The following is a 26,733-nucleotide window of genomic DNA, read 5'->3' as shown; positions in this document are numbered from 1 at the left end:
TATTGCATGACTATTGAGTTTGGAAATTGTGCTTTTTTAAAACAATTTTATGTATAAAACAAATCAAAATTAATTATTGTATATGTTTAAAATGACTAATTCTATAGCAACACAAAATAGAAGTCAAAGGCATTCAATATGTGTTTTTCCAATACAGAAGTTGAATTAAAATACACGAGAGGGACGAGCGGAAAAACATGGATGGATGGACTAAAGCAGTGTTTTTCAACCACTGTGCCGCAGCCGTGAGATACCGTCAGGTGTGCCGTGGGAGATTATCTAATTTCACCTATTTGGGTTAAAAATAATTTTGCAAACCAGTGATTATAGTCTGCAAATGATGTGTTGTTGTTGAGTGTTGGTGCTGTCTAGAGCTCGGCAGAGTAACCGTGTAATACTCTTCCATATCAGTAGGTGGCAGTCGGTAGCTAATTGCTTTGTAGATGTCAGAAACAGCGGGAGGCACTGTGCAGGTAAAAAGGTGTCTAATGGTTAAACCAAAAATAAACAAAAGGTGAGTGCCCCTAAGAAAAGGCAGTGGAACTTAGGGAAGGCTATGCAGAACGAAACTAAAACTGAACTGGCTACAAAGTAAACAAAAACAGAATGCTGGACGACAGCAAAGACTTACTGTGGAGCAAAGACGGCGTCCACAATGTACATCTGAACATGACATGACAATCAACAATGTCCCCACAAAGAAGGATGAAAACAACTGAAATATTATTGATTGCTAAAACAAAGTAGATGCGGGAAATATTGCTCAAAGGAAGACATGAAACTGCTACAGGAAAATACCAAAAAAGAGAAAAAAACACCAAAATAAGAGCGCAAGACAAGAAGTAAAACAGTTCACACAGATAAACAGCAAATAAGTACAAATAAGTCAGGGTGTGATGTGACAGGTGGTGACAGTACACCTACTTTGAGACAAAGTGATGCATGCTTGGTTATAGTTCAAAGTCATATCCAACAATTGCGACAACGACTTCTTACTGTCTACTGAGTTTAGTTTTTTAATGATTTCTGCTGGTGGTGTGCCTCCGCATTTTTTTCAACGGATAAAATGTGTCTTGGCTCAAAAAAGGTTGAAAAACACTGGACTAAAGAATCCGCAGAGAAAAGTGTGACAATGATGGTAGCACCATGGACAGAGATATGTGCATTCAGTGGCTCCTTGAAGTGTCAGAAAGTGTTCAAAACCAGCAAAGCAGGTCAAAGAAATCATTCTTGCACTAGTAAATGAGCAATTCCAACCGCACGTGTCTACATAATGTATCACACAATCAATTGTCTGAAGTCGTCCTCCCTGAGCTTGTAATAATAACCACCCAAATCCCAAACAATATGTTTCAATACATGCACAAAGTAAAAATCTTGACATGATGGGTGTGACTATTCATTTGTTCAAATGAGATCAGTGGGTTTTTTAGGGTTTCAAGAGTAGATATACTGCAGTATGTCAAAACACTTACCAGTTCAAATATTATATATGGCACAACCATTGATTGACAATAAAGGTAATTTGCCAGGCTTTGTTTGAATTTGACCCTATTTATTTATTTTTGTAAATTTAGTATATATATATATATATATATATATATATATATATATATATATTGTCAAAACGTGGACTTTGGGGTTTGTTTTCCCATGGTGCAAAGGAAAGTTGGCGCAGGCAAGACGTGAATGTAAGTACATGTTTAATTTTACACTAACAAAAAGAACAAACGAAAAGCGCGCACAAGGCGGAAGTACAAAAACTTGGCTAATGAAACAAAAACTTGCACAAAGGCAAAAACGCTAAACATGAAATATACAACACTTACTGTGGCACGAAAAACGTGCATGAAACAATGGCTTGGCATGACAGGTAGCAGAGGTAGAAAGGATAGATAGATATAATAATGTCACCAGGACGAACAACAGAAACAGACCGGCTTAAATAGCAGTGACATGATCAGTGAAAACAGGTGCGTGACTCAAAACGTGAAACAGGTGCGTGACATGACAGGTGAAAACTAATGGGTTGCTATGGTGACAAAAACAAACAAAAGTGCACAAAGAGTCCAAAAACAAAACTGAACATGACTAAAACAAAACATGATCACACAGACATCAGACATTAAAGACACAATTGCAAATTATTTTAAAGGGAAGTGTTCTCTACTTGGCCTAACTGTGGATGAGTGGTTGGCCTTTTGGCATTACATAGTCAGCAGATTGAGCATTCAAATATATGTTGGGGTAATTCTGTTTCAAGTTTGCATATTATTCCTTTGCATGGGCTTTCCAGCTTCCAACTATCATTTTCCCAAAATACTAGAACTGAGAAGAGTCTCGAAATGTTTAATAGGTGTGCATGTGAATGGGTGTTTTTCTATATGTGCCCTGCCTTTTGGCTGGTGACCAGTGTGAACCCCTCCTCTTACCCAAAGTCAGCTGGGGTAGGGTCCAGATCAAATGTGACTTTAATGAGTTCAAGCGGTATGAATAATAATGAAGACCTGTGCCTAAAGCGGACCAGAAAGGCATTTTTGTGTAAGTTATGTGAAGAAATACTGAATAACTATCAATCAATGGAGATTATTAGTCAGCACACCTTATTTCAGGTCCAATATCAGTGACCTCTGACCTTGCAAACATTCTGAATTAGACAACAATTCCAAAATTCAACATACGGTATTTTGTCTTCCCAGAAAAAGTATAGATACTGTTACAGTATGGTTTCTCTATGTGGACTCAAACATTTGATCAATTTCCACTTTTTTTAGATGTATGACCAGAAGTTTGATTTGTTTTAGCTATATATAAAAAAAAAAAAAACATATGGATGATACCATATTACACCTGCCCTCAAAAATGTTAAAGCAAAAAATAAGTAATCTCTTTCCAACAGTTCTAAAGTATAACTTGTATGCAAATTAACAGTAGTCAATGAATGCATATCCATGCATTAAACTAACATACTAAATACATCTGTCAAAAGCACTAAGCTTGTATAGAGTCAAATCAGGGAGCCACAATAAACACATTTGAGGACAACAAAGTACTTTGTTGACATGTATGGAAGAATTTCTAAAAGATGAAAACAAACTGCAGTGCAACAATTACAAATACTAAACTAGTTAAAGAATGGCACAACACAAGATTGCATAAATGTGTTTGTGTGTGAAATGGTGGGTTTAAGCTTGGCCAGTAAAATTTGAATAAAATAGCAAAGGTTCCTACCTCCAAGGGGTCAAAAGAATCATGAAGATCATCAACAAAGTCAGAAGGACTTTTCCTCAGAGTCTGGTCAGCAGGCAGCGTGTTGTCATTGTAAGAAGACACAAACTTGAAGTCACTGGTTCTAGAACCTGTTGTCAAGTAGGCGTCATAGTTGTAGGCGCTGCGTAAAGTTCCTGTGCCGTCAACATCTGCGTAATTAGGAGGCAGATACGCGCTGGGGATGGCAACTGCTCCATCAAACAACAGTCTGGGCTTTCTCCTGCGACAAAACCTCACACCCAGGACGATGATAATGAAGGTCAGAAAGAAGGTGGACACAGACACCAGCGCGATGATCAGATAAGACGTCAGTTTGGAATTCTTCTCCTCATAAGAAATGTCCTTCAGTTCTGGGACCTCAGCCAGGTTATCAGAAATAAGTAAATACATGGAGCAGGTGGCAGAGAGAGGGGGCTGTCCGCTATCTTTCACTGCCACAATCAGGTTCTGTTTCATGCTGTCAGATTCAGAAATGTCCCGCTGGGTCCTGATCTCTCCACTGTGGAGACCGATGGTGAAAAGTCCCGGATCAATGGACTTGACTATATGATAGGACAGCCAGGCGTTCTGTCCGGAGTCTGCATCCACCGCTATCACTTTGGACACCACAGAGCCTCCGTGTGCAGCTTTGGGGACCAGCTCGGTCATGAAGGAGTTACCCTCTGGGGAGGGGTACAGTATCTGAGGAGAGTTGTCATTCACATCCGATATGAACACACTGACGCTCACGTTGCTGCTCAGCGGAGGAGAACCGTTGTCTCTGGCCATGACGTGAACTTTAAAACTCCTCAAATGTTCATAATCAAATGACCTGACAGCGTGGATCACACCTGTGTCTCCGTTAACAGATACATAGGAGGACACCGGGGCACTGTTCACCTCAGCAGCTAACAGAGAATAAATCACAGTACCATTCTGTCTCCAATCCGGGTCAAGAGCACTAACGGAACATAAAGTGGAGCCAGCTTTGTTATTTTCACTCACAAATGCGCTGTAGGACTGTTCCTCAAACACAGGTGGGTTGTCGTTGATGTCTGCTACAGTCAGGTGAAGACTTTTAGAGGAGGACAGAGGAGGAGAGCCCTCGTCAGTGGCACTGATTGTAATGTTGTAATCAGACACTAGTTCACGGTCCAGTTGTCCAGTAGTCACCAGAGAATAATAGTTTTCAATAGAAGGAACTAACTTAAAGGGGACATTTTGTTGAATGGAGCAGCATACTTGTCCATTCTTCTCAGAGTCTCTGTCCTGAACATTAATGATGCCCACCTCTGTACCAGGTGATACATTTTCTGGTATTGCATTAGACAGTGATTCTAAATGTATCACAGGACTGTTGTCATTTACATCAGTGATATAAATAATCACCTTGGCATAAGATGACAGTCCTAATCCATCTTTGGCTTTCATACGTATTTCATATGAAGATGTTGATTCATAATCAACATTTCCAATTACTCCTATCGCACCCACTTTACGATCAATACTGAATAACTTCTCCACATCTTCTGAAACATGACCAAATTCATAACTCACTTCTCCATTCACTCCTTCATCAGCATCAGTAGCACTAACATTAATCACTATTGTATCAGGAGGAGAGTTCTCAGGCAGACTGGCTTTATAAACAGCTTGGCTGAATACTGGTACATTATCATTAGCATCCAGCACAGTGACGTGTATGACGACTGTACCTGATCTCTGAGGAGAGCCGCCATCTAAAGCTGTGAGAAGCAAATTCATCTCATTTTGTTTTTCACGGTCAAGTTCTTTATCAAGAACTAATTCTATTGTGTTACCACTGACAGCAAGAACAAAATTATCATTCTTTCTTAGGCTGTACTGTTGAACTGAATTTTGTCCTATATCTGCATCGTGCCCCTCTTCTATCACAAAACGAGCTCCTTTAAAGGCTGACTCACGTATCTCCAAATTAATCACGTTGTCTTTAAACATTGGTGCGTTATCATTAACATCTTGAATGTGCAAATGAATCCGATGAAGCTCCAGAGGATTCTGCAGAACTACCTCATGTTTTAGGACACACGAAGCTTTGTCTCCACAAAGGCTCTCTCGGTCAATCCTGTCGGCGACAATCAGCTCTCCACTTTTCATGTTTAGATCACAATAAGGTTTTCCGCCCCCCACCGTGTTGATGCGGGCTTTTCTGGCGGACAGTGCGCTTGCTTCCAGTCCGAGATCCTTGGCTAAATTCCCAATGACAGATCCTCGTTTCATCTCCTCAGGAAAGGAAAAGCTCACGTCTCCATATGCAGCATGCAACAAAAAGAGGACATAATAAAAGGTGCCCATCCGAAACCGTCTGGAATCCATCGTTAAAAACATGTTTCAAAATGAAGAAAAAAAAAAAACTGTTTCCAGTTAAAATGTATATTTCTCCTTTGACAGCAACGCGGTGTGGTTCTCTTAAAGAACCAGACTGTTTGTGCTAAAACGCCCTTCAACAAAGAGCCGAGTAAAACACATTTTTTTATGACAGTTATATAGCGACATCTTCAGTCCATTTCAAATATCACACTAAGATAAAAAACATGCCCATGTGTTAGCAAATGCATCCTTGGTCGCACTCTAATTAAAATAAATATGCAGTTCGATTTAAAGACATTATATATTCCCGGTATTGTCCAATTTAGGCTTTAACAAGAAATTCAATCTACTGCGTATATAAATTCATTATTAGTCAGTAATCAATTTGTAGCATCAAGGCTGCCTGCCTTGTCATGCAATCAACAGAGTTGACATTCAATATTCGAGTTAGATATCACATATAAGCCTATTTTTTTTAAATGTGTATCTTTGGTCATAACAGGGAACATTAATGTGTTTCCTGGCTTTAGAAGCTATTGTATTCATCAATAAACATATCCAATAATCACAAATTATTTTTTTTAATCAGGTATTAGATACCTTTAGTTTTTTTCCTCACAAAGAAAAATACAGACCATTCAAAAATAATCAAGTAAGGCAATATAAACGGTCTAAAGGAGTCTTGAGATCCCACTGAGAAGATTATTTCAGAAGCTACCCTGATAATGTAGCAAACTCTGCACTTTAAACACTTTAAACCAACAACTGTTACGTACAATAAAGTGTATACCATTTAATGTTTGATTGTAAAACCATTCATAAATTTATGAAGATTCAACAAATACCCAACAAAATAATGTTGGCGTGAAAAAAACAAAAAACAAAAACAAAAATGCATTTAGAATGTGACATATCAAAAAAGCAATGTCTTCTGCCAAATCATTATGAAAGAGGATTTTTTTTTACAGTAGTCTATGGTATTTTTTACACACCATAGTTGCCATTATGCTGTCATTCATTGAAATAATGTATATATTTGATGTTCTATTGTTTACTGTTTTATTCTGTCAATATCTCATAAGTTGTGGAAGTGAATCTTCTTTTCATTAAAAACACTATTTAACAACAACAACAAAAAAGTATGCATTGTTATTGACCTCCAACTATCATACACATGTCAGAGCACAAACAATTTAAACTACTGTACTGTATGGTATTTTTTTATGAATATGGTTGGACTGCAACATGCACAGTCTATAAAAGAGATACAATAGCAGGAACTAGAATGCAATACAATGCCTCAAGTGACATAAAGGAAAAGGTACCTTTTTTAAATTTAAGTGAAAATACATAATTGATTTGGACAATCATTCACAAAGTGGGCAGTTAAATATGGCACTAGAAAAAAAAAGTATATGAATTAGTAATGAATATACATCTTTAAATTAAATAATGTCTAAAAAAATCAAAGAATGAAGATGATGATGATTAATCATTGACTGCAAAGGCCCATGCATAATAACGTCTCTGTCAGTCAGAGGTGGGTTTTAGAGTTTGATTGATTGATTGGAACTTTTATGAGTAGATTGCACAGTACAGTACATACTCCGTATACAATTGACCACTAAATGGTAACACCCCAATAAGTTTTTCAACTTGTTTAAGTCGGGGTCCAAGTAAATCAATGCATGGTATAAATATATACTATCAGCATAATACAGTCATCACACAAGTTAATCATCAGAGTATATACATTGAATTATTTACATTATTTACATTATTTACAATCCGGGGGGTGGGATGTGGAGGGGGTTACATTTACTTAAGTAACTCTTTGGATAAATTGCATTTTTCAAATGAGTTTCCTTTGAACATACATTTTACTATACTTGAGTATTGTCATGTCTGTGTAATCATGTTTTGTTTTGTTTAGTTATTGGACTCTTTAGTTTCTGGCTTTTCACTCCCTTGTATTGTTTCCATGGTTACCCATTAGTTTCACCTGTTCCACGTTTGGACTCATTGTGCACTCTTGTTTGTCACCATAGCAACCCATTAGTTTTCACCTGCCCTCACGACTCACACACCTGTCTTTAATCATGTCACTATTATTTAAACCCATTGTTGCCAGGAAGTCTCCCTGGCGACATCATACCCCTGTCACACTCTGTTTACCTCTGCGTACTTCATGCGCTGTCCAAGTAAGTTTTTTCGATTCATGCCACAGTTAGCGACTTTTGTTCATGTCCTTAGTTTTTTGCCCACGTGCAAGTATTGGTTTCATTTGTCAAGTTTGTACTTCCGCCTTGTGCGCCCCTTTAGTTTGTTCTTTTTGTTATAGTAAAATTAAACATGTCTTCACCTTCACGCCATGTCGGGTCCAAATGTTAATTTGCACCACGGGAGAACAAACCTAGCCATAGTCCCAGTCCTGACAAGTATGTTTGTGAAGAAGAAACACTATACTTTTATTTTCATTTATTGGGCCTCATTCCGATCACTACATGTATTTTATTTATTGATTACTGCTTGCAAAGACTTATTTCATTTGGCTCGCCAGCCTTCTTCCAGTGGTCCCTGTCACATGACTTTGTTTCACCAATTCAACTTAAGCACAAGTGACGTTTGACTTCATAAAAAAAAAAAAACTATGCTTGGATTTACATGACGTCACGTCCGGTTTAATAAATATGCATGGTGGTCAAGAGTGTCTGTTCTCATTGGGTACTCGGTACCATTTAGCCTTTCTTGAAGAAAAACACCCTATGCTAGTGCTTTTTTCGGCTGTAGGAATTGTTTTATCCCGTAAAAGGATAAATGTTTCTTCAGAGTTCCTCGAGATATAATAAGAAGGCCGGAAAAGTGCAAGATTTAACGAAAGGCGACGAGAAAAGTGGCACGCACTCCAGTCCAAGGGAGCAGAATCGGAAAAAAGCATGATTTTGCAGTAATCACTTTGTTAAAGGTTTGACATATTTTTAATATACTTTACTCGTTTAGTATTTCCCATTGAAGCATTATTTTGATATTGTTTGTATTTTATTTTTTAACAAACGGATACTTGTATCAAGTACTTTGTCAGGAAAGCTACTTTTATATCTCCCTCTTGTTTATTTTGTACACAAATGTGTCAGAGTACATATGACAACAGGACACAATTAAAATATGGTGATGATTCAGTAATTGTTATTTGTTAAACATATATGCAGTCATGGGTGTAGAGCTGCTGGGTGCCAGTTGTATCAAGAATATTTCAGTTGTTTTTATCCTTCTTTTGCGTGGACATTGTTGATTGTCATGTCGTGTTCGGATGTACATTGTGGACGCCGTCTTTGCTCCACAGTAAGTCTTTGCTGTCGTCCAGCATTCTGTTTTTGTTTACTTTGTAGCCAGTTCAGTTTTAGTTTTGTTCAGCATAGCCTTCCCTAAGCTTCAATGCCCTTTCTTAGAGGCATTCACCTTTTGTTTATTTTTGGTTTAAGCATGAGACAACTTTTTACCTGCACGCTGCCTCCCGCTGTTTCCGACATCTACAAAGCAATTAGCTACCTGCTGCCACCTACTGATATGGAAGAGTATTACACGGTTACTCTGCCAAGCTCTCAACAGCACCGACACTCAACAACAACACATCATTTGCAGACTATAATTACTGGTTTGCAAAAAATATTTTTTTACCCCAAATAGGTGACATTAAATAATATCCCACGGCACACCAGACTGTATCTCACAGCACACTAGTGGTTGAAAATCACTGCATTAAACAATACAAACAACACCAAATAGTTGTAGGAAGTTGTAGTTATATGTTAGATCTGGAGCTGGACAGTTACTAGCATTACCTTATTAGCTAGTAGCAGTATATTATTCTACTGTATTTATGTTACCACATAATTTAACAAGCTGAAATGACCACAATTGCCCACTGCTGTACGAGAGGTGCACAGCATATGGCCAACAGTCACAAGATAAATACAATGAAGAAATGCATATGTACAGTAGGTGTTAACATTGAAAAAACAAAATTATTTGACAAATCAGCTAATTTAGTGCATGGAAATGTACTGACTGCAAAAAGTGACATGACGTGAGACAAGGCAGCATACATGTTCAATATTTACTTACAAACAATAAAAAACAACCTTTGTATTATGCGTCGCCATTTGTGTCAATAGAAATGTTCACATTTGAGCCTACAGTACAATAATTATACTTCCAATTAGGGAAAACACGTTGCCTTAAAGTCTATATGTTTTTATTGTTTTGCACAAATACCACTATGGTTGTAGTCCAAAAAAACATATAAAAAATAGTGACTAAATAAATCAGAACTTACTTACAAGTTACTAAATACTTGGAATATTACATCCTCTTATTCAAGTAATTATTCGTTTGAGAACTTTATACTTTTACTCGTCTCATATAACTATAACATAATGGTACTCTTACTTGAGTACAATTTTTGATAAGTCGATAAGTCTGTAGAAAAATTAAAAAAAAAAGCTAAGAAGGGATTGAATGTTTTAGGACACTTAAAAGACCATAAAAACAAATAATCAAAAAATGTATTTAAAATGACAATCAGATGAAATCTAATGTTTGGTAATCACAACAAAAGAGCAACTGAGAAAAAAAACACTTTGTCAAAAAGTCTCAGCAAAAACCACCAGCAGTATGAGTACATGCTGTTTAAAGCAATGATATCACTTAAAAATGGTAATGCTCATACCTCAGGGGAAACGTGGGTATCTCCAAACATCTCATCAAAGTCAGAAGGACTTTTCCTCAAAGTCTGGTCAGCAGGAAGCGTGTTGTCATTGTAAGAAGACACAAACTTAAAGTCACTGGTTCTAGAACCTGTTGTCAAGTAGGCGTCATAGTTGTAGGTGCTGCGTAAAGTTCCTGTGCCGTCAACATCTGCGTAATTAGGAGGCAGATACGCGCTGGGGATGGCAACTGCTCCATCAAACAACAGTCTGGGCTTTCTCCTGCGACAAAACCTCACACCCAGGACGATGATGATGAAGGTCAGAAAGAAGGTGGACACAGACACCAGCGCGATGATCAGATAAGACGTCAGTTTGGAATTCTTCTCGTCATAAGAAATGTCCTTCAGTTCTGGCACCTCAGCCAAGTTATCAGAAATAAGTAAATACATGGAGCAGGTGGCAGAGAGAAGTGGCTGTCCATTATCTTTCACTGCCACAATCAGGTTCTGTTTCATGCTGTCGGATTCAGAAATGTCCCGCTGGGTCCTGATCTCTCCACTGTGGAGACCAATGGTGAAAAGTCCCGGATCAGTGGACTTGACTATATGATAGGACAGCCAGGCGTTCTGTCCGGAGTCTGCGTCCACCGCTATCACTTTGGACACCACAGAGCCTCCATGTGCAGCTTTGGGGACCAGCTCTGTCATGAAGGAGTTACCCTCTGGGGAGGGGTACAGTATCTGAGGAGAGTTGTCATTCACATCCGATATGAAGACACTGACGCTCACGTTGCTGCTCAGCGGAGGAGAACCGTTGTCCCTGGCCATGACGTGGACTTTAAAACTCCTCAAATATTCGTAATCAAATGACCTGACAGCGTGGATCACACCTGTGTCTCCGTTAACAGATACATAGGAGGACACCGGGGCACTGTTCACCTCAGCGGCTAACAGAGAATACATCACGGTACCGTTCTGTCTCCAGTCAGGGTCTCGAGCACTAACGGAACATAAAGTGGAGCCAGCTTTGTTATTTTCACTCACATATGCGCTGTAGGACTGTTCCTCAAACACAGGTGGGTTGTCGTTGATGTCTGCTACAGATAAGTGAATACTTTTAGAGGAGGACAGAGGAGGAGAGCCCTCGTCAGTGGCACTGATTGTAATGTTGTAATCAGACACTAGTTCACGGTCCAGTTGTCCAGTAGTCACCAGAGAATAATAGTTTTTAATAGAAGGAACTAACTTAAAGGGGACATTTTGTTGAATGGAGCAGCGGACCTGCCCGTTCTTCTCAGAGTCTCTGTCCTGAACATTAATGATGCCCACCTCTGTACCAGGTGATACATTTTCTGGTATTGAATTAGACAGTGATTCTAAATGTATCACAGGAGCGTTGTCATTTACATCAGTGATATAAATAATCACCTTGGCATAAGATGACAGTCCTAGTCCATCTTTGGCTTTTATTCGTATTTCATATGAAGATGTTGATTCATAATCAACATTTCCAATTACTCCTATCGCACCCACTTTACGATCAATACTGAATAACTTCTCCACATCTTCTGAAACATGACCAAATTCATAACTCACTTCTCCATTCACTCCTTCATCAGCATCAGTAGCACTAACATTAATCACTATTGTATCAGGAGGAGAGTTTTCAGGCAGACTGGCTTTATAAACAGCTTGGCTGAACACTGGTACATTATCATTAGCATCCAGCACAGTGACGTGTATGACTACTGTACCTGATCTCTGAGGAGAGCCGCCATCTAAAGCTGTGAGAAGCAAATTCATCTCATTTTGTTTTTCACGGTCAAGTTCTTTATCAAGAACTAATTCTATTGTGTTACCGCTGACAGCAAGAACAAAATGATCATTCTTTCTTAGGCTGTATTGTTGAACTGAATTTTGTCCTATATCTGCATCGTGCCCCTCTTCTATCACAAAACGAGCTCCTTTGATGGCTAATTCACTTATCTCCAAATTAATTACGGTGTCTTTAAACATTGGTGCGTTATCATTAACATCTTGAATGTGCAAATTAATCTGATGAAGCTTCAGAGGATTCTGCAGAACTACCTCATGTTTTAGGACACACGAAGCTTTGTCTCCACAAAGGCTCTCTCGGTCAATCCTGTCGGCGACAATCAGCTCTCCACTTTTCATGTTTAGATCACAATAAGGTTTTCCGCCCCCCACCGTGTTGATGCGGGCTTTTCTGGCGGACAGTGCGCTTGCTTCCAGTCCGAGATCCTTGGCTAAATTCCCAATGACAGATCCTCGTTTCATCTCCTCAGGAAAGGAAAAGCTCACGTCTCCATATGCAGCATGCAACAAAAAGAGGACGTAATAAAAGGTGCCCATCAGAAACCGTCTGGAATCCATCGTTAAAAACATGTTTCAAAATGAAGAAAGAAAAAACAGTTTCCAGTTAAAATGTATATTTCTCCTTTGACAGCAACGCGGTGTGGTTCTCTTAAAGAACCAGACTGTTTGTGCTAAAACGCCCTTCCACAAAGAGCCGAGTAAAACACATTTTTTATGACAGTTATATAGCGACATCTTCAGTCCATTTCAAATATCACACTAAGATAAAAACATGCCCATGTGTTAGCAAATGCATCCGTGGTCGCACTCTAACTAAAATAAATATGCAGTTCGATTTAAAGACATTATATATTCCCTGTATTGTCCAATTTAGGTTTTAACAAGAAATTAAATCTTACACTGCGTATATAAATCCATTATTAGTCAGTAATCAATTGTTAGTATCAAGGCTGCCTGCCTTGTCATGCAATCAACAGAGTTGACAATCATTATTTGAATTAGATATCACATATAAGCCTTTTTTTTTTTTTAAATGTGTATTTTTGGTCATAACAGCTAGGGAACATTAATGTGTTTCCTGGCTTTAGAAGCTATTGTATTCATCAATAAACATATCCAATAATCACAAAATATTTTTTTTAATCACGTATTAGATGCCTTTAGTTTTTGTCCTCACAAAGAAAAATACAGACCATTCAAAAATAATCAAGTAAGGCAATATAAACGGTCTAAAAGAGTAGTGAGATCACAATTATTTCAGAAGCTACCCTGATAAACAATGTATTAAACTCTGCACTTTAAACACTTTTAACCAACAACTGTTAAGTACAATAAAGTGTATACCATCTAATGTTTGATTGTAAAACCATTCATACATTTATGAAGATTCAACAAATACCCAACAAAATAATGTCTCTCGACTTCTTGCGTGAAAAAAAACAAAAAAACAAAAACAAAAATGCATTTAGAATGTGACATATCAAAAAAGCAATGTCTTCTGCCAAATCATTATGCAAGAGGATTTTTTTACACACCATAGTTGCCATTATGCTGTCATTCATTGAAATAATGTATATATTTGATGTTTACTGTTTTATTCTGTCAATATCTCATAAGTTGTGGAAGTGAATCTTCTTTTCATTAAAAACACTTTTTAACAACAACAACAAAAAAGTAATCATTGTTTTTGACCTCCAACTATCATCCACATGTCAGAGCACAAACAATTTAAACTACTGTACTGTATGGTATTTTTTTATGAATATGGTTGGACTGCAACATGCACAGTCTACAAAAGAGATACAATCCTCTGGAGGAGATAGCAGGAACTAGAATGCAATACAATGCCTCAAGTGACAAAAAGGAAAAGCTACCTTTTTTAAATTTAAGTGAAAAATATATAAGTGATTTGGACAATCATTCACAAAGTGGGCAGTTAAATATGGCAGTAAGAATAAAAAGTATATGAATTAGTAATTAATATACATCTTTAAATTAAATAATGTCTAAAAAAAAATCAAAGAATGAAGATGATGATTAATCATTGACTGCAAAGGCCCATGCATAATAACGTCTCTGTCAATCAGAGGTGGGTTTTAGAGTTTGATTGATTGATTGAAACTTTTATGAGTAGATTGCACAGTACAGTACATATTCCGTACAATTGACCACTAAATGGTAACACCCCAATAAGTTTTTCAACTTGTTTAAGTCGGGGTCCAAGTAAATCAATGCATGGTATAAATATATATTATCAGCATAATACAGTCATCACACAAGTTAATCATCAGAGTATATACATTGAATTATTTACATTATTTACAATCCGGGGGGTGGGATGTGGAGGGCGTTACATTTACTTAAGTAACTCTTTGGATAAATTGCATTTTTCAAATTAGTTTCCTTGCAACATACATTTTACTATACTTGAGTATGTTTGAGAAGAAGAAACACTATACTTTTATTTGATATATTGATAGTATAACTTGTATGCAAATTAACAGTAGTCAATGAATGCATATCCATGCATTAAACTAACATACTATATACATCTGTCAAAAGCACTAAGCTTGTGTAGAATCAAATCAGGGAGCCACAATAAACACATTTGAGGACAACAAAGTACTTTGTTGACATGTATGGAAGAATTTCTAAAACATGAAAACAAACTGCAGTGCAAAAATTACTTTGAAATTCATAAATACTAAACTAGTTAAAGAATGGCACAGCACAGGATTGCATGAATGTGTTTGTGTGTGAAATGGCGGGTTTAAGCTTGGCCAGTAACATTGGATTAAAATAGCAAAGGGTCCTACCTCCAAGGGGTCAAAAGAATCATGAAGATCATCAACAAAGTCAGAAGGACTTTTCCTCAGAGTCTGGTCATCAGGCAGCGTGTTGTCATTGTAAGAAGACACAAACTTAAAGTCACTGGTTCTAGAACCTGTTGTCAAGTAGGCGTCATAGTTGTAGGTGCTGCGTAAAGTTCCTGTGCCGTCAACATCTGCGTAACTAGGAGGCAGATACGCGCTGGGGATGGCAACTGCTCCATCAAACAACAGTCTGGGCTTTCTCCTGCGACAAAACCTCACACCCAGGACGATGATGATGAAGGTCAGAAAGAAGGTGGACACAGACACCAGCGCGATGATCAGATAAGACGTCAGTTTGGAATTCTTCTCCTCATAAGAAATGTCCTTCAGTTCTGGGACCTCAGCCAGGTTATCAGAAATAAGTAAATACATGGAGCAGGTGGCAGAGAGAGAGGGCTGTCCGTTATCTTTCACTGCCACAATCAGGTTCTGTTTCATGCTGTCGGATTCAGAAATGTCCCGCTGGGTCCTGATCTCTCCACTGTGGAGACCAATGGTGAAAAGTCCCGGATCAGTGGACTTGACTATATGATAGGACAGCCAGGCGTTCTGTCCGGAGTCTGCGTCCACCGCTATCACTTTGGACACCACAGAGCCTCCATGTGCATTTTTGGGGATCAGCTCAGTCATGAAGGAGTTACCCTCTGAGGAGGGGTACAGTATCTGAGGAGAGTTGTCATTCACATCCGATATGAACACACTGACGCTCACGTTGCTGCTCAGTGGAGGAGAACCGTTGTCTCTGGCCATGACGTGGACTTTAAAAGTCCTCAAATGTTCATAATCAAATGACCTGACAGCGTGGATCACACCTGTGTCTCCGTTAACAGATACATAGGAGGACACCGGGGCACCATTCACCTCAGCAGCTAACAGAGAATAAATCACGGTACCGTTTTGTCTCCAGTCAGGGTCTCGAGCACTAACGGAACATAAAGTGGATCCAGCTTTGTTATTTTCACTCACATATGCACTGTAGGACTGTTCCTCAAACACAGGTGGGTTGTCGTTGATGTCCGCTACAGATAAGTGAAGACTTTTAGAGGAGGACAGAGGAGGAGAGCCCTCGTCATTGGCACTGATTGTAATGTTGTAATCAGACACTAGTTCACGGTCCAGTTGTCCAGTAGTCACCAGAGAATAATAGTTTTTAATAGAAGGAACTAACTTAAAGGGGACATTTTGTTGAATGGAGCAGCGGACTTGTCCGTTCTTCTCAGAGTCTCTGTCCTGAACATTAATGATGCCCACCTCTGTACCAGGTGACACATTCTCTGGTACTGGATTAGACAGTGATTCTAAATGTATCACAGGAGCGTTGTCATTTACATCAGTGATATAAATAATCACCTTGGCATAAGATGACAGTCCTATTCCATCTTTGGCTTTCATACGTATTTCATATGAAGATGTTGATTCATAATCAACATTTCCAATTACTCCTATCGCACCCACTTTACGATCAATACTGAATAACTTCTCCACATCTTCTGAAACGTGACCAAATTCATAACTCACTTCTCCATTCACTCCTTCATCAGCATCAGTAGCACTGACATTAATCACTATTGTATCAGGAGGAGAGTTTTCAGGCAGACTGGCTTTATAAACAGCTTGGCTGAACACTGGTACATTATCATTAGCATCCAGCACAGTGACGTGTATGACTACTGTACCTGATCTCTGAGGAGAGCCGCCATCTAAAGCTGTGAGAAGCAAATTCATCTCATTTTGTTTTTCACGGTCAAGTTCTTTATCAAGAACTAATTCTATTGTGTTACCGCTGACAGCAAGAACGAAATTATCATTCTTTCTTAGGCTGTATTGTTGAACTGAATTTTGTCCTATATCTGCATCGTGCCCCTCTTCTATCACAAAACGAGCTCCTTTAAAGGCTGACTCACTTATCTCCAAATTAATCACGTTGTCTTTAAACATTGGTGCGTTATCATTAACATCTTGAATGTGCAAATTAAACCGATGAAGCTCCAGAGGATTCTGCACCACGACCTCATGTTTTAGGACACACGAAGCTTTGTCTCCACAAAGGCTCTCTCGGTCAATCCTGTCGGCGACAATCAGCTCTCCACTTTTCATGTTTAGATCACAATAAGGTTTTCCGCCCCCCACCGTGTTGATGCGGGCTTTTCTGGTGGACAGTGCGCTTGTTTCCAGTCCGAGATCCTTGGCTAAATTCCCAATGACAGATCCTCGTTTCATCTCCTCAGGAAAGGAAAAGCTCACGTCTCCATATGCAGCATGCAACAAAAAGAGGACGTAATAAAAGGTGCCCATCAGAAACCGTCTGGAATCCATCGTTAAAAACATGTTTCAAAATGAAGAAAGAAAAAACAGTTTCCAGTTAAAATGTATATTTCTCCTTTGACAGCAACGCGGTGTGTTTCTCTTAAAGAACCAGACTGTTTGTGCTAAAACGCCCTTCCACAAAGAGCCGAGTAAAACACATTTTTTATGACAGTTATATAGCGACATCTTCAGTCCATTTCAAATGTCACACTAAGATAAAAAACATGCCCATGTGTGCAAATGCATCCGTGGTCGCACTCTAACTAAAATAAATATGCAGTTCGATTTAAAGACATCATATATTCCCTGTATTGTCCAATTTAGGCTTTAACAAGAAATTAAATCTTACACTGCGTATATAAATCCATTATTAGTCAGTAATCAATTGTTAGTATCAAGGCTGCCTGCCTTGTCATGCAATCAACAGAGTTGACAATCATTATTTGAGTTAGATATCACATATAAGCCTTTTTTTTTTTTTAAATGTGTATTTTTGGTCATAACAGCTAGGGAACATTAATGTGTTTCCTGGCTTTAGAAGCTATTGTATTCATCAATAAACATATCCAATAATCACAAAATATTTTTTTTAATCACGTATTAGATGCCTTTAGTTTTTGTCCTCACAAAGAAAAATACAGACCATTCAAAAATAATCAAGTAAGGCAATATAAACGGTCTAAAAGAGTAGTGAGATCACAATTATTTCAGAAGCTACCCTGATAAACAATGTATTAAACTCTGCACTTTAAACACTTTTAACCAACAACTGTTAAGTACAATAAAGTGTATACCATCTAATGTTTGATTGTAAAACCATTCATACATTTATGAAGATTCAACAAATACCCAACAAAATAATGTCTCTCGACTTCTTGCGTGAAAAAAAACAAAAAAACAAAAACTAAAATGCATTTAGAATGTGACATATCAAAAAAGCAATGTCTTCTGCCAAATCATTATGCAAGAGGATTTTTTTACACACCCTAGTTGCCATTATGCTGCCATTCATTGAAATAATGTATATATTTGATGTTTACTGTTTTATTCTGTCAATATCTCATAAGTTGTGGAAGTGAATCTTCTTTTCATTAAAAACACTTTTTAACAACAACAACAAAAAAGTAATCATTGTTATTGACCTCCAACTATCATCCACATGTCAGAGCACAAACAATTTAAACTACTGTACTGTATGGTATTTTTTTATGAATATGGTTGGACTGCAACATGCACAGTCTACAAAAGAGATACAATCCTCTGGAGGAGATAGCAGGAACTAGAATGCAATACAATGCCTCAAGTGACAAAAAGGAAAAGCTACCTTTTTTAAATTTAAGTGAAAAATATATAAGTGATTTGGACAATCATTCACAAAGTGGGCAGTTAAATATGGCAGTAGGAATAAAAAGTATATGAATTAGTAATTAATATACATCTTTAAATTAAATAATGTCTAAAAAAAAATCAAAGAATGAAGATGATGATGATTAATCATTGACTGCAAAGGCCCATGCATAATAACGTCTCTGTCAATCAGAGGTGGGTTTTAGAGTTTGATTGATTGATTGAAACTTTTATGAGTAGATTGCACAGTACAGTACATATTCCGTACAATTGACCACTAAATGGTAACACCCCAATAAGTTTTTCAACTTGTTTAAGTCGGGGTCCAAGTAAATAAATGCATGGTATAAATATATATTATCAGCATAATACAGTCATCACACAAGTTAATCATCAGAGTATATACATTGAATTATTTACATTATTTACAATCTGGGGGGTGGATGTGGAGGGCGTTACATTTAAGTAACTCTTTGGATAAATTGCATTTTTCAAATTAGTTTCTTTGCAACATACATTTTACTATACTTGAGTATGTTTGAGAAGAAGAAACACTATACTTTTATTTGATATATTGATAGTATAACTTGTATGCAAATTAACAGTAGTCAATATATGCATATCCATGCATTAAACTAACATACTATATACATCTGTCAAAAGCACTAAGCTTGTGTAGAATCAAATCAGGGAGCCACAATAAACACATTTGAGGACAACAAAGTACTTTGTTGACATGTATGGAAGAATTTCTAAAACATGAAAACAAACTGCAGTGCAAAAATTACTTTGAAATTCATAAATACTAAACTAGTTAAAGAATGGCACAACACAAGATTGCATGAATGTGTTTGTGTGTGAAATGGTGGGTTTAAGCTTGGCCAGTAAAATTTGATTAAAATAGCAAAGGTTCCTACCTCCAAGGGGTCAAAAGAATCATGAAGATCATCAACAAAGTCAGAAGGACTTTTCCTCAGAGTCTGATCAGCAGGCAGCGTGTTGTCATTGTAGGAAGACACAAACTTAAAGTCACTGGTTCTAGAACCTGTTGTCAAGTAGGCGTCATAGTTGTAGGTGCTGCGTAAAGTTCCTGTGCCGTCAACATCTGCGTAATTAGGAGGCAGATACGCGCTGGGGATGGCAACTGCTCCATCAAACAACAGTCTGGGCTTTCTCCTGCGACAAAACCTCACACCGAGGACGATGATGATGAAGGTCAGAAAGAAGGTGGACACAGACACCAGCGCGATGATCAGATAAGACGTCAGTTTGGAATTCTTCTCATCATAAGAAATGTCCTTCAGTTCTGGGACCTCAGCCAGGTTATCAGAAATAAGTAAATACATGGAGCAGGTGGCAGAAAGAGGGGGCTGTCCGTTATCTTTCACTGCCACAATCAGGTTCTGTTTCATGCTGTCAGATTCAGAAATGTCCCGCTGGGTCCTGATCTCTCCACTGTGGAGACCAATGGTGAAAAGTCCCGGATCAGTGGACTTGACTATATGATAGGACAGCCAGGCGTTCTGTCCGGAGTCTGCGTCCACAGCTATCACTTTGGACACCACAGAGCCTCCATGTGCAGCTTTGGGGACCAGCTCAGTCATGAAGGAGTTACCCTCTGGGGAGGGGTACAGTATCTGAGGAGAGTTGTCATTCACATCCGATATGAACACACTGACGCTCACGTTGCTGCTCAGCGGAGGAGAACCGTTGTCTCTGGCCAAGACGTGGACTTTAAAACTCCTCAAATGTTCATAATCAAATGACCTGACAGTGTGGATCACACCTGTGTCTCCGTTAACGGAAACATAGGAGGACACCGGGGCACCGTTCACCTCAGCAGCTAACAGAGAATAAATCACGGTACCGTTTTGTCTCCAGTCAGGGTCTCGAGCACTAACAGAACATAAAGTGGAGCCAGCTTTGTTATTTTCACTCACATATGCGCTGTAGGACTGTTCCTCAAACACAGGTGGGTTGTCGTTGATGTCTGCTACCGATAAATTAATACTTTTAGAGGAGGACAGAGGAGGAGAGCCCTCGTCAGTGGCACTGATTGTAATGTTGTAATCAGACACTAGTTCACGGTCCAGTTGTCCAGTAGTCACCAGAGAATAATAGTTTTTAATAGAAGGAACTAACTTAAAGGGGACATTTTCTTGAATGGAGCAGCGGACTTGTCCGTTCTTCTCAGAGTCTCTGTCCTGAACATTAATGATGCCCACCTCTGTACCAGGTGACACATTCTCTGGTACTGGATTAGACAGTGATTCTAAATGTATCACAGGAGCGTTGTCATTTACATCAGTGATATAAATAATCACCTTGGCATAAGATGACAGTCCTAATCCATCTTTGGCTTTCATACGTATTTCATATGAAGATGTTGATTCATAATCAACATTTCCAATTACTCCTATCGCACCCACTTTACGATCAATACTGAATAACTTCTCCACATCTTCTGAAACATGACCAAATTCATAACTCACTTCTCCATTCACTCCTTCATCAGCATCAGTAGCACTGACATTAATCACTATTGTATCAGGAGGAGAGTTTTCAGGCAGACTGGCTTTATAAACAGCTTGGCTGAACACTGGTACATTATCATTAGCATCCAGCACAGTGACGTGTATGACTACTGTACCTGATCTCTGAGGAGAGCCGCCATCTAAAGCTGTGAGAAGCAAATTCATCTCATTTTGTTTTTCACGGTCGAGTTCTTTATCAAGAACTAATTCTATTGTGTTACCGCTGACAGCAAGAACGAAATGATCATTCTTTCTTAGGCTGTATTGTTGAACTGAATTTTGTCCTATATCTGCATCGTGCCCCTCTTCTATCACAAAACGAGCTCCTTTAAAGGCTGACTCACTTATCTCCAAATTAATCACGTTGTCTTTAAACATTGGTGCGTTATCATTAACATCTTGAATGTGCAAATTAAACCGATGAAGCTCCAGAGGATTCTGCAGCACGACCTCATGTTTTAGGACACATGAAGCTTTGTCTCCACAAAGGCTCTCTCGGTCATTCCTGTCGGCGACAATCAGCTCTCCACTTTTCATGTTTAGATCACAATAAGGTTTTCCGCCCCCCACCGTGTTGATGCGGGCTTTTCTGGCGGACAGTGCGCTTGCTTCCAGTCCGAGATCCTTGGCTAAATTCCCAATGACAGATCCTTGTTTCATCTCCTCAGGAAAGGAAAAGCTCACGTCTCCATATGCAGCATGCAACAAAAAGAGGACGTAATAAAAGGTGCCCATCAGAAACCGTCTGGAATCCATCGTTAAAAACATGTTTCAAAATGAAGAAAAAAAAAAAACAGTTTCCAGTTAAAATGTATATTTCTCCTTTGACAGCAACGCGGTGTGGTTCTCTTAAAGAACCAGACTGTTTGTGCTAAAACGCCCTTCCACAAAGAGCCGAGTAAAACACATTTTTTATGACAGTTATATAGCGACATCTTCAGTCCATTTCAAATATCACACTAAGATAAAAACGTGTCAGCAAATGCATCCGTGGTCGCACTCTAACTAAAATAAATATGCAGTTCGATTTAAAGACATTATATATTCCCTGTATTGTCCAATTTAGGCTTTAACAAAAAATTCAATCTTACACTGCGTATATAAATCCATTGTTAGTCAGTAATCAATTTTTAGTATCAAGGCTGCCTGCCTTGTCATGCAATCAACAGAGTTGACATTCATTATTTGAGTTAGATATCACATATAAGCCTATTTTTTTTTTTAAATGTGTATTTTTGGTCATAACAGGGAACATGAATGTGTTTCCTGGCTTTAGAAGCTATTGTATTCATCAATAAACATATCCAATAATCACAAAGTATTTTTTTTTTTAATCACGTATTAGATGCCTTTAGTTTTTGTCCTCACATAGAAAAATACAGACCATTCAAAAATAATCAAGTAAGGCAATATAAACGGTCTACAAGAGTCTTGAGATCCCACTGAGAAGATTATTTCAGAAGCTACCCTGATAATGTAGCAAACTCTGCACTTTAAACACTTTAAACCAACAACTGTTAAGTACAATAAAGTGTATACCCTCTAATGTTTGATTGTAAAACCATTCATAAATTTATGAATATTCAACAAATACCCAACACAATAATGTTGGCGTGAAAAAAACAAAAAACAAAAACAAAAATGCATTTAGAATGTGACATATCAAAAAAGCAATCTCTTCTGCCAAATTATTATGCAAGAGGATTTTTTTTTTACAGTAGTCTATGGTATTTTTAACACACCATTATGCTGTCATTCATTGAAATAATGTATATATTTGATGTTCTATTGTTTACTGTTTTATGTCAATATCTCATAAGTTGTGGGAGTGAATCTTCTTTTCATTAAAAACACTTTTTAACAACAACAACAAAAAAGTAATCATTGTTATTGACCTCCAACTATCATCCACATGTCAGAGCACAAACAATTAAACTACTGTACTGTATGGTATTTTTTTATGAATATGGTTGGACTGCAATATGCACAGTCTATAAAAGAGATACAATCCTCTGGAGTAGATAGCAGGAACTAGAATGCAATACAATGCCTCGAGTGACATAAAGGAAAAGCTACCTTTTTTAAATTTAAGTGAAAATTATATAAGTGATTTGGACAATCATTCACAAAGTGGGCAGTTAAATATGGCACTAGAAAAAAAAAAGTATATGAATTAGTAATGAATATACATCTTTAAATTAAATAATGTCTAAAAAAAATCAAAGAATGAAGATGATGATGATTAATCATTGACTGCAAAGGCCCATGCATAATAACGTCTCTGTCAGTCAGAGGTGGGTTTTAGAGTTTGATTGATTGATTGGAACTTTTATGAGTAGATTGCACAGTACAGTACATATTCCGTATACAATTGACCACTAAATGGTAACACCCCAATAAGTTTTTCAACTTGTTTAAGTCGGAGTACAAGTAAATCAATGCACGGTATAAATATATACTATCATCATAATACAGTCATCACACAAGTTAATCATCAGAGTATATACATTGAATTATTTACATTATTTACATTATTTTCAATGGGATGTGGAGGGGGTTACATTTACTTAAGTAACTCTTTGGATAAATTGCATTTTTCAAATTAGATTCCTTGCAACATACATTTTACTATACTTGAGTATGTTTGTGAAAAAGAAACACTATACTTTTATTTGATATATTGATAGTATAACTTGTATGCAAATTAACAGTAGTCAATGAATGCATATCCATGCATTAAACTAACATACTATATACATCTGTCAAAAGCACTAAGCTTGTGTAGAATCAAATCAGGGAACCACAATAAACACATTTGAGGACAACAAACTACTTTGTTGACATGTATGGAAGAATTTCTAAAACATGAAAACAAACTGCAGTGCAACAATTACAAATACTAAACTAGTTAAAGAATGGCACAACACAAGATTGCATGAATGTGTTTGTGTGTGAAATGGTGGGTTTAAGCTTGGCCAGTAAAATTTGAATAAAATAGCAAAGGTTCCTACCTCCAAAGGGTCAAAAGAATCATGAAGATCATCAACAAAGTCAGAAGGACTTTTCCTCAGAGTCTGGTCTGCAAGCAGCGTGTTGTCATTGTAGGAAGACACAAACTTAAAGTCACTGGTTCTAGAACCTGTTGTCAAGTAGGCGTCATAGTTGTAGGTGCTGCGTAAAGTTCCTGTGCCGTCAACATCTGCGTAATTAGGAGGCAGATACGCGCTGGGGATGGCAACTGCTCCATCAAACAACAGTCTGGGCTTTCTCCTGCGACAAAACCTCACACCCAGGACGATGATGATGAAGGTCAGAAAGAAGGTGGACACAGACACCAGCGCGATGATCAGATAAGACGTCAGTTTAGAATTCTTCTCGTCATAAGAAATGTCCTTCAGTTCTGGGACCTCAGCCAGGTTATCAGAAATAAGTAAATACATGGAGCAGGTGGCAGAGAGAGGGGGCTGTCCGTTATCTTTCACTGCCACAATCAGGTTCTGTTTCATGCTGTCAGATTCAGAAATGTCCCGCTGGGTCCTGATCTCTCCACTGTGGAGACCAATGGTGAAAAGTCCCGGATCAGTGGACTTGACTATATGATAGGACAGCCAGGCGTTCTGTCCGGAGTCTGCGTCCACCGCTATCACTTTGGACACCACAGAGCCTCCATGTGCATTTTTGGGGATCAGCTCAGTCATGAAGGAGTTACCCTCTGAGGAGGGGTACAGTATCTGAGGAGAGTTGTCATTCACATCCGATATGATCACACTGACGCTCACGTTGCTGCTCAGTGGAGGAGAACCGTTGTCTCTGGCCATGACGTGGACTTTAAAAGTCCTCAAATGTTCATAATCAAATGACCTGACAGCGTGGATCACACCTGTGTCTCCGTTAACGGAAACATAGGAGGATACCGGGGCACTGTTCACCTCAGCAGCTAACAGAGAATAAATCACGGTACCGTTTTGTCTCCAGTCAGGGTCTCGAGCACTAACGGAACATAAAGTGGATCCAGCTTTGTTATTTTCACTCACATATGCGCTGTAGGACTGTTCCTCAAACACAGGTGGGTTGTCGTTGATGTCCGCTACAGATAAGTGAAGACTTTTAGATGAGGACAGAGGAGGAGAGCCCTCGTCAGTGGCACTGATTGTAATGTTGTAATCAGACACTAGTTCACGGTCCAGTTGTCCAGTAGTCACCAGAGAATAATAGTTTTTAATAGAAGGAACTAACTTAAAGGGGACATTTTGTTGAATGGAGCAGCGGACTTGTCCGTTCTTCTCAGAGTCTCTGTCCTGAACATTAATGATGCCCACCTCTGTACCAGGTGACACATTCTCTGGTACTGGATTAGACAGTGATTCTAAATGTATCACAGGAGCGTTGTCATTTACATCAGTGATATAAATAATCACCTTGGCATAAGATGACAGTCCTAATCCATCTTTGGCTTTAATACGTATTTCATATGAAGATGTGGATTCATAATCAACATTTCCAATTACTCCTATCGCACCCACTTCACGATCAATACTGAATAACTTCTCCACATCTTCTGAAACATGACCAAATTCATAACTCACTTCTCCATTCACTCCTTCGTCAGCATCAGTAGCACTGACATTAATCACTATTGTATCAGGAGGAGAGTTTTCAGGCAGACTGGCTTTATAAACAGCTTGGATGAACACTGGTACATTATCATTAGCATCCAGCACAGTGACGTGTATGACTACTGTACCTGATCTCTGAGGAGAGCCGCCATCTAAAGCTGTGAGAAGCAAATTAATCTCATTTTGTTTTTCACGGTCGAGTTCTTTATCAAGAACTAATTCTATTGTGTTACCACTGACAGCAAGAACAAAATGATCATTCTTTCTTAGGCTGTATTGTTGAACTGAATTTTGTCCTATATCTGCATCGTGCCCCTCTTCTATCACAAAACGAGCTCCTTTATCGGCTGACTCACTTATCTCTAAATTAATCACGTTGTCTTTAAACATTGGTGCGTTATCATTAACATCTTGAATGTGCAAATTAATCCGATGAAGCTCCAGAGGATTCTGCAGCACGACCTCATGTTTTAGGACACACGAAGCTTTGTCTCCACAAAGGCTCTCTCGGTCAATCCTGTCGGCGACAATCAGCTCTCCACTTTTCATGTTTAGATCACAATAAGGTTTTCCGCCCCCCACCGTGTTGATGCGGGCTTTTCTGGCGGACAGTGCGCTTGCTTCCAGTCCGAGATCCTTGGCTAAATTCCCAATGACAGATCCTCGTTTCATCTCCTCAGGAAAGGAAAAGCTCACGTCTCCATATGCAGCATGCAACAAAAAGAGGACGTAATAAAAGGTGCCCATCCGAAACCGTCTGGAATCCATCGTTAAAAACATGTTTCAAAATGAAGAAAGAAAAAAAAACAGTTTCCAGTTAAAATGTATATTTCTCCTTTGACAGCAACGCGGTGTGGTTCTCTTAAAGAACCAGACTGTTTGTGCTAAAACGCCCTTCCACAAAGAGCCGAGTA

At 38.4% G+C, this 26,733-nt stretch overlaps 5 protein-coding genes across 5 annotated transcripts; all 5 read right to left on the bottom strand.

Moving 5' to 3' along the window:
- Positions 1-95: 95 nt before the first annotated feature.
- Positions 96-5,604, bottom strand: LOC133576797 (protocadherin gamma-A11-like). The gene is made up of 2 exons (XM_061930138.1): positions 3,232-5,604; positions 96-101 (listed from the first exon to the last, which is right to left on the bottom strand). The coding sequence occupies exons 1-2, from the start codon at positions 5,602-5,604 to the stop codon at positions 96-98; spliced, it is 2,379 nt and encodes a 792-aa protein (XP_061786122.1).
- Positions 5,605-9,023: 3,419 nt separating this feature from the next.
- LOC133576936 (protocadherin gamma-A11-like) lies at positions 9,024-12,730 on the bottom strand. The gene is made up of 2 exons (XM_061930366.2): positions 10,356-12,730; positions 9,024-9,042 (listed from the first exon to the last, which is right to left on the bottom strand). The coding sequence occupies exons 1-2, from the start codon at positions 12,710-12,712 to the stop codon at positions 9,024-9,026; spliced, it is 2,376 nt and encodes a 791-aa protein (XP_061786350.2). The 5' UTR covers positions 12,713-12,730.
- A 159-nt stretch (positions 12,731-12,889) lies between these two features.
- Positions 12,890-17,331, bottom strand: LOC133576798 (protocadherin gamma-A11-like). Its single transcript, XM_061930139.1, has 2 exons — positions 14,959-17,331; positions 12,890-12,901 (listed from the first exon to the last, which is right to left on the bottom strand). The coding sequence occupies exons 1-2, from the start codon at positions 17,329-17,331 to the stop codon at positions 12,890-12,892; spliced, it is 2,385 nt and encodes a 794-aa protein (XP_061786123.1).
- Positions 17,332-17,520: 189 nt separating this feature from the next.
- On the bottom strand, positions 17,521-21,959 carry LOC133576799 (protocadherin gamma-A11-like). Its single transcript, XM_061930140.1, has 2 exons — positions 19,587-21,959; positions 17,521-17,532 (listed from the first exon to the last, which is right to left on the bottom strand). Exons 1-2 carry the CDS (start codon positions 21,957-21,959, stop codon positions 17,521-17,523), a joined length of 2,385 nt encoding a protein of 794 aa, XP_061786124.1.
- A 191-nt stretch (positions 21,960-22,150) lies between these two features.
- Positions 22,151-26,684, bottom strand: LOC133576800 (protocadherin gamma-A11-like). Its single transcript, XM_061930141.1, has 2 exons — positions 24,215-26,684; positions 22,151-22,162 (listed from the first exon to the last, which is right to left on the bottom strand). The coding sequence occupies exons 1-2, from the start codon at positions 26,597-26,599 to the stop codon at positions 22,151-22,153; spliced, it is 2,397 nt and encodes a 798-aa protein (XP_061786125.1). The 5' UTR covers positions 26,600-26,684.
- Between the last annotated feature and the right edge of the window lie 49 nt (positions 26,685-26,733).

This window comes from Nerophis lumbriciformis, linkage group LG36, assembly GCF_033978685.3.
Source record: "Nerophis lumbriciformis linkage group LG36, RoL_Nlum_v2.1, whole genome shotgun sequence".
Classification (NCBI taxonomy): Eukaryota; Metazoa; Chordata; class Actinopteri; order Syngnathiformes; family Syngnathidae; genus Nerophis; species Nerophis lumbriciformis.
The sequence above is the reverse complement of the archived record's forward strand: the minus strand, read 5'-3'. Positions and strand labels throughout refer to the sequence as shown.

Coding starts and splice junctions, on each gene's coding strand:
- LOC133576799 (XM_061930140.1), bottom strand. CDS start 21,959: ATGGATTCCAGACGGTTTCTGATGGGCACCTTTTATTACGTCCTCTTT.
- LOC133576798 (XM_061930139.1), bottom strand. CDS start 17,331: ATGGATTCCAGACGGTTTCTGATGGGCACCTTTTATTACGTCCTCTTT.
- LOC133576797 (XM_061930138.1), bottom strand. CDS start 5,604: ATGGATTCCAGACGGTTTCGGATGGGCACCTTTTATTATGTCCTCTTT.
- LOC133576800 (XM_061930141.1), bottom strand. CDS start 26,599: ATGTTTTTAACGATGGATTCCAGACGGTTTCGGATGGGCACCTTTTAT.
- LOC133576936 (XM_061930366.2), bottom strand. CDS start 12,712: ATGTTTTTAACGATGGATTCCAGACGGTTTCTGATGGGCACCTTTTAT.